Source organism: Euprymna scolopes, chromosome 3, assembly GCF_053919585.1.
Source record: "Euprymna scolopes isolate OS-2025 chromosome 3, ASM5391958v1, whole genome shotgun sequence".
Lineage (NCBI taxonomy): Eukaryota > Metazoa > Mollusca > Cephalopoda > Sepiida > Sepiolidae > Euprymna > Euprymna scolopes.
The window spans coordinates 8,479,714-8,492,247 of NC_136484.1; the positions used below are offsets into that span (position 1 = coordinate 8,479,714).

Sequence of the window (12,534 nt, forward strand, 5' to 3'; positions counted from 1 at the left end):
TATGATGTAGTTGGTAAGGATAAGCGGTATTGAAGACAAATGTAATCAGCTAATGGTGGCTAACACCCAAGAAAGTGGGAAAAGTATAAATGCACTCCCAGTAGAATGGCATTGTAAGAGGATTCGGTATAGAGAGGATGTAATTTTAGCTACTTCCTCTGTAGGATAGCATGATGGTGATCGTGGTGCTCTTAGAAATAAAAGTAATATTTGAATATTACGAAGTAATGTGTATGTAATGGCCTTCTATAAAGTAAAGTAATAGCAAATGGTGTTAGCATAAGATTTTTGTGCCGTCTGTTGATGTCAACCTGCGGCAGTTTCGCCCAGAGGGGAAAAATTGCGTCTACTTTATTATCTATGAGATTATTCTTTGTATCTAATGTATCATTTTTCGTTGAGATTCATATATCATCAAATGAATTCCTGTTCAGATATTGTATTATCTTGGGTTTTATTTCGACAACCGCATAATCCTCGTTTCTCTTATTTTATACTTTAGTCATCACATTCCAGGACCGATGTTTCTGACAAATACAGAATGAGTTATGTTTTATAGGTCAGATTCTATGTTATCTAATACTAATCATTGATATGGTATCGACGTTGAAGTAGTATTTATATAAACCGCTTACGTATAGCCGGTTAAAATATGTTCGTTTGTAATAATACCACTATCTTAGTCACAAAGTCCTCCAAAATATGTGTTCGTTAAAAAGGATAATGATCGTGTAAAGTCTGAAAACATGTTCTATCGGAATGAATGAATATATATATATGTATATATATATATATATTCATATATATATATATATATATATATATATATATATATATATATATATATATATATATATATATATATATATATATAATAAAAACGCATGCAAAATCCGATCCCGCATTTTGCTAATTCCTATGCTCGGGTGAGAAGCAAAGTATTTCTTCGAAACTCCGCGGATTAGGACTGTCAACTTATCTAGTGTTTCCTTTTCAGATTAAATATGTTTTTAACTCATTTGAAAGTGTTTTTTTAACATGTGTTATTAACTGTTTGCTCTTATATATATATATATATATATATATATATATATATACATACATATATTAGTGTGTGTGTGGGTATACATAAAAATATTGCGAAATGTGTAACATTTTATAGTTGTTCTCTTATAATTTTATTGGGTGATTTGTAAGAATATAAAGTTATGGTTGCTTTGCGAAATCTACATACCTCGATGGCATAAACTAATACACATAATCTAAAAACAGTCACAGTAAAACGTATATTTGACAACAAGATATGTTAGGTGTATATATGTATACATTAAACAAGTCAATAGCATTTCGACACATACCTTTTCTCGCCTGCTACGTATCATCATGATAATATACAAATAAAAGTATGCTATTGTGTCTTTAATCTAAACATACTAGAATAGTCCCCATTTTTAACACATGTCTTGTTAAAATATAATATAAAAGAACACATTTGAAATATGGCAACTTACTCAAATTCAAAAATATAAAAGTAATCGTCGGTACACCATCTGATCAATATATATTACTATCACAGTAACAAAAATATACCTTAAAATATCGATAACCTTTCTGCATATTCTTTCTCACAGCCTTTCCCTCGCATTCCGAATCCGGTAAACTCGACTCCTGATAAACCATTATATGTCTCAAATATGTACGTTTATTACGTGTGGAAGTTGCATTGCCCGGTGTTTTAAAAACAAGATCATGTTCTGGTGAAGTTTCAACATCTATTTGGGCTACCGTCTCATTTAAAGTAATATTGATAGACAGTAGTGATTTATATAAATTATTGTAAATTATAGATAAACTTCAATGCTAAACGATACACACAACTATGTTTTATACAAAAGTATTGCGACGAAAATATACACAAACGCACAAGAATTATTCTGCGAATTCTAGCTCTCATTAATTATAATTGCGGTTTTGCAATGAGATTAAAATAATTCAGATTCATATTTCTCGCAAAGTTATTTACTGCTGATTTCTCATAACAGCATGCGAGCAGTTATTTTCTATTTTCAATTGTGCGATTAATAGTACGTCAATTGCTGATTCGAATGAGGTCTCTTACCTGGTCGTGAATCCCCACGATTGTTGATAGATAGTCATGTAGAAAAATACCCAAAACATGTTCATTTTATTAAGATGACGATGAAATAAGCAAATCTGAAAAAGAAAAGAAATACATTCACAAATTTGACATACATTTACGATTATAAAACATTTCTTTTACTGGGATAAAAATAAAATATGTAGTAAAATAATTAAGAGTTTACTAAAATGGTATACATGAACTGTTATTTCAAGTAAAATCTTTACACGTCTCTGTTACACGATGATATTATACTTAAATAATATTACCTCAAAATACACGTTGTAGATAAATTTGCGTTACCGCAACAATCGCTTATCATTGATTTTGCATTGGCAGCGGCGATGATCTTCACGGGAATTTGGAGGGTACTAAGCTTCTCCAAGGGTTCAGCCCGCTTTGCACTCCAACAGCGAAGGTCTGGCTATTGCTTTTACTTCTAAGTCTTTCTCTGTTTGTTGGCACTCCTCACTTATTTAGAGTGGCACCAGTTCATGGTAACACACGCACAAAAAAACGAGCGAAGGTTGAGTGCAGGTGGAAAAAGCTACAATTGTACAGTTTCAGTTTTGTTATGATTCCATGTGTTGTGCCATTGTGTTTTACATGTTTAATAGATTCTCTATGTTTGGATTCTGATTCTAAATATTATTATTATTATTATCATTATTATTATTATTATTATTATTATTATTATTATTATTAATAATAATAATAATAATAATAATAATAATAATAACAAAACTATTTCCAACACTTAAGAGAGATTGGAATAGCTAAAACACTTAAAAACTGGTGCCTCACGAATTGAACTACAACCCCCCCAAAAAAAACACAATTGTTAAGTGGTATCTTCCTTTCTTTTAGGCAACAAGCACAACTCGTTTCTCGATCGGGTTAATACTTACGATGAAAGGTGTTTCTTTTTTTAAAGAGCGCTTGCAATGTTCTACTCATTTGTTAGATGCCGACGAAGTTCCACGAAACTTCCCCAAGCCAAAGTTGCACCAAAAGAAGGTAATGTTGAATATTTTGTAGTCTGCGGCTGGTCTAATCCATTACAGTTTTTTTGAATGCCTGCGAAACCATAAGGGAGGAGAATTACTGTTAACAAATGGATGAAATGCATCAGAGACTTCCACAATAACACCCAATATTAGTCAACAGAAAACAGCCTGATACTCCTCCGCGACAAAGCCCAACTACACGTTGCTAAACCGAGCCTACAGAAGTTTAAGAAATTGGCCAACAAAACCTCTTCTCATCTGTTATAATCTCTAGACATCTTACCTACCGAAAACTTCTCTGCGGGAGAAATCCATGAAAAAGCTAAGCGATATCAAAATGGCCTTAAGTTCATCTCGAATATGTACGTTTATTGCATGTGGAAGTTGCATTGCGCAGTGTTTATAAACTCAGATCATGTCTTGGAGTGAAGACTCAATGGCATATTGGGCTACCTCATTATTTGAACTAATATTGATAGACTTTATTCATATATATATATATATATATATATATATAGTTGTAAATTATAAATTTCAATGGTAACAGATACACAAAATCAGGTGTTTTATTTATAGAGACGAAAAATTCATCATGATAATAACGCAATATTTTTTGTTGTTTCGTTACTGCTGAAAAACTGCTTATGTGGTATCAGTTTACAAGAATTCTAGCGAACTAACTGACCCATTAAAGTATCGCATAATAAGCCTCTTCCCCCATTTCGCCAAAATATTCAAGACTATAATTAATCAAGCTTTAGTCCATTACATCACAGCTGCTAAACGTCAGTCTGACCAACGGTATAAATTTAGGAAAGCCCGCTCTACTGTTGATATTCTAAATGAGCGTATATACTATTGGTTAAGGAAGGGGAGATTTGGTAACTAGCCCAAGATATATGTAAGACGTTTGAAAGGATATGGCGCGATAATCCTCCCAGGAAAAATCATACCATATGGTATTACTTGACGAATACACTTAACATAATTAAATCCTTCCTAAATAAGAGCAAAATTCAGGTTTTCATCTATGGTCATACGCCAAAACAATAGGATTTAAATGTGAGTAATCTCAGTGGTCGATTAGATTTTTATTATCCCTGATCTTCATAAAAAACCTTCCTGATAACAAAACAATTACTGGGATGAATATATTTGCTGATGATAACACGCTCTATGACAGACACGAGCGGAAAACAAATGAACGCATATCCAAGTAAATGGCAGAAAACCTAAAAGAACACTCTCCGTCTCTGGTAGAATTGGGAATTAACGGATGATCACATCAAATGCTGCCAAGATAAAGATTATTTTGTTTAATAATTACAAGAAATCTTCTCAACTACTGATGCCCATGGTTTTTGGTACATTACCTGAATGTACTTTTCTTCGGCTTTGCATTTACATGAAACAAGAGTGGGAACAAGTATATAGATGATATTTCCAAGACTGCTGCAAAGAAAGTGGGATATCTCTACTCTGTAAGAAAATCACTTACGCATGAGCGTATGCTGTACCTCTACAAGCCGACCTTTCGCCCATGTGTGCATTATAGTCACATTTAGGCTGATGCATCTGCTACTTAACTCTTACTCTAAGAAAGGGTTCAAAAGAGAGTCGCCAAACTAATACGTCCCGCACTGTCAGTAAAGCTTAAACTCTATCCCATCAACAAAATGTTACATACCTCTGTCTGTTTTGCAAGTATGTTAATGGTATGATCCTACTGCAACTAACAAGCCTATGACCTATTCTTACATAAGTAATCACGACAACCCCGACACACAGCAAAATTTCACCCTTACACAGTAGAGATCTCCAGATGCCAGAAAGCCCTCTACTTATAATATTCCCCTAGGGCTGCTAAACTGTGGAATTCACTTTCAGGTTTCGTTTTCCGTAACTACTGACATGCAGAAGCTACAGGTGTAATGTAAACAAATAGCTTGCTGCTTAACTCCTTTCATAGTATATCTGCAAATGATATTCCAGATAGTAGTTCCACACATTAAAGTGGCAATATGTCTTTTTGGGGTAAAAATACAAAATAAATTCTTATTGTCTGACGAAACACTGCACTACACGTTATAATTAGACACACACACACATATATATATGTGTATATATATATATATATATATATATATATATATATTTAATTGTGTTTTATTGACTCATATTTATTACTAGAAAAGTGGCGTTAAACAATTTTATACTTACGTATATAAACCAGTATAATAAATTTATTGTTTTTAAAATAATATTGCAACTTATTAGAAATACTATTGAGTTTAAGACATGCTTATTTTTTTACAATATTTACAAAATACAATGCACAATAGATTTATTTTACAAGTACGTATGTTCTGATCTTTATACCAGTAAGAAAAATATTCAACTTTCGTATATGTGTGTGGTGGCTTGAGTGTGAATGGGTGTATCAGGTAGGAATAAACTCACCACTTGAAGGGTTGAGAATACTATAATAATTTCGAAGCTACTCATCGGAAGAAAGGAACAGAACTTCATAACAGGATAAAAATTTGCGACATGTCGAAAAATTAAACAGTATACAAATAGAGATACCTATAAATGATAATGAATAGATTTAAAAAATAAAAATTATATTCTTTAAAAAAAAGACTACTCTTTATTTTGTAGCAGTATTATGTCCGTTCCATTGTATTTTAATTATTATTGTATAGGTTTTATTTCATTAATTTTATTTTTCACCCACTTCTCTTGTCTCTTTATGCATTCATTTTTTATTTTATACCATCTGTCATTTCTAAGCTAATGTATCTTTATGCTTATGTTGCAGATAATCTAACATTTTACCGAGCTGTTTCCCTTTTTCTGATGGAATGAAATTTTGTCTGCTGAGGTTAAATTTTTTTTAATATAGAAATGTTTTCTCATCGAAATAAAAAACAAATAAATATATATAAATATTTATTTTATTTTGCATTAAATTTGTTCATGAACAAGTCATAGGTGCATATTATCACGCAGCGGATTTAGAGTGGAAGATCGTTTCTTAGTCGCTATTTTTTTTGTGAAACAATTACCTTTTTGTTTATTTGGAAATCTTATTGTTAATAATACCGTTCCGAAGAAATTAGCTGATCAATTTCCAAATAGAATCTGAGCTAACAAAGTACTGTTGACGGAAAGATTAAATTCCGGTAAATTGAAATAGTGTAACACTGTACTCGAACACATAAAACCCCTGATTTAAATATTTGATGCGTTGACAGTCATTAGCTATTAGATAATTAAAGAGAGCAGAACTGTTCATCTCTTAGTTTTAATCTCAGATTACTTCGATATTTTATGACTTAAAGCAGTCAAGATATTCTGTAGTGTGTCTAAGTTTCTCAACGATTGCGATATGAAAAAAAAGCAAAATTAATAAAATCGCAAATAATACAGGGTTATTCAAAAATCAAGAGACTTTATTCAAAAATCAAGAGACTTTATTCAAAAATATAAATACTTTATTAAAAAATCAAGAGACTTTATTCAAAAATATAAAGACTTTATTAAAAAATCAAAAGACTTTATTCAAAAATATAAAGACTTTATTCAAAAATCAAAAGACATTATTCAAAAATATAAAGACTTTTTCAGATATAAAAAAAAAATATTTTTAAATTTTACCCTTAATGGTAGAATCAAATCAAGGTATGGAGATAAATATGAACTCGGATGGTTCTGCTAACAAAAAACCCAGAGTAATGATGAATGAATCTCTTTTGGAGTTAATAAAAAGGCTTGTTGGGCAAAATGTACCTGCAACGGAAATTATGCAGATGACAGGACAGAGCAAGTCTACTGTGTATAAAGCAGTTTCAAAGATAAGAGAAAATCCAGATTCCTCTTATTCTGAGAATTATGGAAAATCAGGGCGACCTACAACACAGCATCCTGACTTGGTAAACAAGGTTAAAAATATTATTAATGAAGACCAGTCGTTAACTCAAAAAGGGATTCAAATAAAGTTTGAAGAAAAATTTGGATTTACCTCGAATCAAACCTCCGTTTGCAGACTTTTGAAGGAAGCGGGGCTAACAAGAAAAAGGCTGAAGAGGAAGGCAGCTGTCGTTAACACGAATAATCAGCGTGAAAAAATGAGAGAATACGCCAGGGCTTTTGTGGGATATCGAAACCGCGAAGTTTTGTTTCTGGATGAAACAGGCTTTAATTTGCACACATCCAAAAATTATGGATATTCGCAAATTGGTGTAAGCCCAGCTACTTATATGCCCCCTTATAAAGGACAAAACCTATCAGCCTGTTGTATTATTTCACAGTTCAGCTTATCCTATTACAAACTGATTGATGGATCGTTTAATGGGGAGAGGTTTCTTGAGTTTCTCGTCGGGGCTGTTAATGAGGGTGTTTTAAGGAGAAATGTAGTCTTAGTAATGGATAACGCCCCAATCCACAAGACAATTGTTGTTAAAGAGTTTTTAGAATCTCACCTGATTGAAGTTGTATATCGTCCCCCCTACAGCCCCGACCTTAACCCTATAGAAACATTTTTTAGTATGGTTAAGTCTAGATACTCGGCCATAAGACCTCGTGCTGTTACTAGGGAAGAATTAAAAATTAATGTTGGTAATGTTTTGGAAAACTAAAATGGGGAGGATGTGCAAATTTTTGAAAATCTCATAATAAATATGTGGGGCCTAATCTACCAAGTAATAACAGGTGTTGAATACAGGGTTATTCAAAAATCAAGAGACTTTAATCAAAAATCAAGATACTTTATTCAAAAATATAAATACTTTATTCAAAAATATAAATACTTTATTAATAAATCAAAAGACTTTATTCAAAAAATATAAAGACTTTATTCAAAAATCAAAAGACTTTATTCAAAAATATAAAGACTTTTTCAGATATAAAAAAAAATATTTTTAAATTTTACCCTTAATGGTAGAATCAAATCAAGGTATGGAGATAAATATGAACTCGGATGGTTCTGCTAACAAAAAACCCAGAGTAATGATGAATGAATCTCTTTTTGAGTTAATAAAAAGGCTTGTTGGGCAAAATGTACCTGCAACGGAAATTATGCAGATGACAGGACAGAGCAAGTCTACTGTGTATAAAGCAGTTTCAAGGATAAGAGAAGATCCAGATTCGTCTTATTCTGAGAATTATGGAAAATCAGGGCGACCTACAACACAGCATCCTGACTTGGTAAACAAGGTTAAAAATATTATTAATGAAGACCAGTCGTTAACTCAAAAAGGGATTCAAATAAAGTTTGAAGAAAAATTTGGATTTACCTCGAATCAAACCTCCGTTTGCAGACTTTTGAAGGAAACGGGGCTAACAAGAAAAAGGCTGAAGAGGAAGGTAGCTGTCGTTAACACGAATAATCACCGTGAAAAAATGAGAGAATACGCAAGTGCTTTTGTAGGATATCGAAACCGCGAAGTTTTGTTTCTGGATGAAACAGGCTTTAATTTGCACACATCCAAAAATTATGGATAATAGCAAATTGGTGTAAACCCAGTTACTTATGTGCCCCCTTCTAAAGGGCAAAACCTATCAGCCTGCTGTATTATTTCACAGTTCAGCTTATCCTATTACAAACTGATTGATGGATCGTTTAATGGGGAGAGGTTTCTTGAGTTTCTCGTCGGGGCTGTTAATAAGGGTGTTTTAAGGAGAAATGTAGTCTTAGTAATAGATAACGCCCCAATCCACAAGACAATTGTTGTTAAAGTGTTTTTAGAATCTCACCAGATTGAAGTTGTATATCTTCCCCCCTACAGCTCCGACCTTAACCCTATAGAAACATTTTTTAGTATGGTTATGTCTAGATACTCGGCCATAAGACCTCGTGCTGTTACTAGGGAAGAATTAAAAATTAATGTGTGTAATGTTTTGGAAAACTTAAATGGGGAGGATGTGCAAATTTTTGAAAATCTCATAAGAAAAATGTGGGACCTAATCTACCAAGTAATAACAGGTGTTGAATAAATGAAATTATAAAGTCTCTTGATTTTTGAATAAAGTCTCTTGGTTTTTTAATAAAGCCTTTATATTTTTGAATAAAGTCTTTATATTTTTGAATAAAGTCTCTTGGTTTTTGAATAAATTCTCTTGGTTTTTGAATAAAGTCTTTATATTTTTGAATAAAGTCTCTTGGTTTTTGAATAAAGTCTCTTGGTTTTTGAATAAAGTCTTTATATTTTTGAATAAAGTCTCTTGGTTTTTGAATAAAGTCTCTTGATTTTTGAATAACCCTGTAATTCCTAAGTGAACGCTATGAATTCAAAACACATCAACAACATCAGCGAAAGTGGACCTAAATATCATCACGCTAGAAATAACGGACGCATTACATGTGTTTCTGCATAGAGGTGTTTCTCGAATAATAGAGGTTAATCACTTAGTGAAGCTGAATAATATGCTACAATTATAGTAAAATATATCTGGATTTGTGTGGATTTATGTGCGCAGGAAACGTTACTACATTTCATGAAATAAACAACTATGTTTGTTAAATTTTTCTGTAAGGCTTTAGAGCGCCTTCTTTTCAAACTTCTTTGGATGGGAGGAAAGCCGTATGTCCGCAGACAGGTCTGTACGCAGAAGCTTAGCGAGAGAGGTCTGAGGATGCCGGACTTGGAAAGTCACAAACACGCAGAAAGACTGGCGTTCCTTAGTCAGACACTGATGGAGGAAACGCACTGGGTACCAGTTGTGGAACGAGATTTTCCGCGGTTCATATCCGCCCCTGCCGCTGAAGGTCGCAGAAGACCGGTGGGAGAACGGCGTTACCTGACCGAATGCCGAGCGGCCCTTAGGGCATTGCCGGGTTCCAGGGACCTTGCACGGCCTAGCAGGAGGCTATATGAGAAGTGAGTGGTGGGTACCGCAAAAGATCCGCTGGAGGAGCGGCTGCATCTGTCGAGGGGAGAAGTTCTCTCGCTGTGGAGTTGGGCGCTTGCCAGTAGCTTTATAAATAATGCGGAATTTTCCATAACATGGAGGCTAGTCCGGGACGCGCTGCCACTCTTTGGCAGACTAGCCAGGGATTTCAGGGATAGTGAATATTATTATCCCCCGTGGCCACGCTGCAACGACGAAGAGGGGAAGGAGACGAGACAACACGCGTTCTTTCATTGCAGCGGGGTGCGGAGTCTCTGGGGGTATGTCGGAGAGGTAACGGCTCACATCGACCTCGAGCGGTCGGTGCCAGTTGATTTGGCGTACGTGGTTGACAATGTGGACCCGCCGTTTACCAGGGAGAAACGGGCGGTGTTTCTGACGCTCCTTGCGGTAGCTCGGTTAGTGACTTGGGTTATACGTCTGGGCATCGTCTATGATGGGCGGTCTGTTTCCGATCAGGATCTGGTTGTTTATTTTAAGCATCAACTTAAAATAAAGATCAGCTATGATTGGAAAAGATTGCACCGCATAGACTTTGACAACACTAGTTTGTGCATCCGACGAGGTGCTAGGTTTGAGCTCGTGTTCCCACCCTAGTGGTATTGGTCCTAAGGTGCTGGGGTGTATTGTCGTTTACTCGGAACCCAGCCCTTATGGTTTAATACAAGGTTTTCCTTGTAACATGGGTAGAAGTAGGATTTAGTTAGGCTTAGTAACCACCAAGAGTGGAAAGCATGTACTTTGTTAGGGCCTAGACTAGGGTAAGTATGTGTGTTGATCCTGTTCTCGTAGTCTCTTTATTTTTTTGTTAGTTGGCACTAGGAGAGCTTCCAAAGATGCGCAGTCCAGTTACATGTTTTGTCCCCGACCTGTTTTGCCCATTACGCATTTAATCTTGGAAGACGCCATACATCCCTGTGTACCCCAACCCTAAGTTATTTTCGCACGCAAAAGTGCTGTCCTTTAGGTCCTCCACTCCTCACTCGGGAACGACCTGCTTGCTTTCACCTCTCCCCCCGGGGAGGGGACCGGAAGACAGTGGGCGTTTCATTTGACGACTAGCGGATAGGAAGGGAGGGTCTCCTTACAAACCCGCCCCCATAGGCATTTTGTTTATTTCTTCTCTTTTTCTGTCTTTTTGGGTGTTTTATAGTTTGCCCCCTCCCCATCATCTCACCCCCATTATATATATAAAAAAATACTTTGGTTTTTGTAAATATATATTTTTTTTTTTTATGTAAATATGTTATTTTTTCTATTTAGCGTGAATGTCGCCCGCCATCCTGTAAGCTGGGGAGCAATCAGTTTTAAGTAGGTCCTGGTAAAAATGTAGGCGGTTGAGTACAGAATGATAGAAACTCAAGTATAGTTTTTTTTCAATAAAGTACTTGCCTTCCAACGCAAATGCTAAGGCCGGGGCCGAAACGACTAAATATCTTACAACTCTGTTGTGATTGGATTTCTCTCTTAGCGGCTTCGGCTGCAGGGAGACATGGTAGTACACGTCAGGGATTCGTCACTTGACACTCAACCCGACAGGTGAGGGGCCGGCAACCGGACAGCACCTGTCGGACTGAGGTACACCGCCTGGGTAATATCTAGGAGGTCCACCCTCCCAGGACTTGCCACTGGGCTTTCCGGTGGGGAAAGTTTATTGCTTGCTGCATGAGGGGCCCTGACCGGGAAATGCCGACGGGGTTACTCAGGCAATTTTTTAAAATGCAGGAGTGCCCCTTCTTTAGGGGAGCCTGCGGGGTTCCCACTTTCCGGCCTTGTGCCACATTTTGCTGAGGTGTGCAGCAATTAAATATTTACCCCATTACAAGTCCATTGTGATGGGATGTGTCTCCTAGCGGCTTCGGCTGCAGGGAGGCAGGGTAGTACACGTCGAGGATTCGTCACTTGACACTCAGCCCGACAGGTAAGGAGGCGGGAACCGGCCAAGCAACTGTCGGACTGAGGTACAATTATTTAATCTTTCTATAAATTTTCATGTTTTCTAAAGTGTTTATTCAAATTTTTATTAAACATGTTAAGTTGAATCGATGACTCCTCATTACAAGATTAATTATAAAAAAAAAACATCAATATAGCAGCGATACCCTATTCGACGGATCAGATTCCTTAGCTGGTCACGTGAGATAGGAAATTGTAAACGTATCGTCAGTAGTAATTGAAGTTTAGGAGAGCTGTGACGATGACTTTGCCAGCTCGTTGGGGGTGGCAGATAAATGCTACGAATGTGTAGCAGAACACTGAAAATCAAATACTAGGAAAACTTTAAATTCGTATGATGAATAGGTGTCAATATTTTGTAATGTAAATGACCCATATATACTGAAAAGAAGTAATGAGAAAAATTACAATATTGAAGAACTCCTTGAGGATATTAGTTTTTACATCGGAGCTGAAAGGAGGGGTAAACCAAATATTATTTTTTTCTCCTCGTTATTTACCTAGGAGTAAACATATGTT

General features: G+C 35.5%; 1 protein-coding gene across 3 annotated transcripts in view; it reads right to left on the bottom strand.

Moving 5' to 3' along the window:
- The window catches only part of LOC145252931 (glycine receptor subunit alpha-2-like), an 84,254-nt gene that overhangs the window by 59,743 nt on the left and 11,977 nt on the right, over nucleotides 1-12,534 (bottom strand). For 2 of the 3 annotated variants that reach the window (XM_080112894.1, XM_080112892.1), the window contains one exon: nucleotides 2,120-2,214. In XM_080112894.1, coding sequence (XP_079969020.1) covers nucleotides 2,120-2,184 — 65 coding nt within the window. In that variant the 5' untranslated portion in view covers nucleotides 2,185-2,214. Of the gene's footprint in view, nucleotides 1-2,119; nucleotides 2,215-3,048; nucleotides 3,218-12,534 lie in introns of all 3 variants that reach the window. The other variant, XM_080112893.1, reaches the window with a different exon arrangement.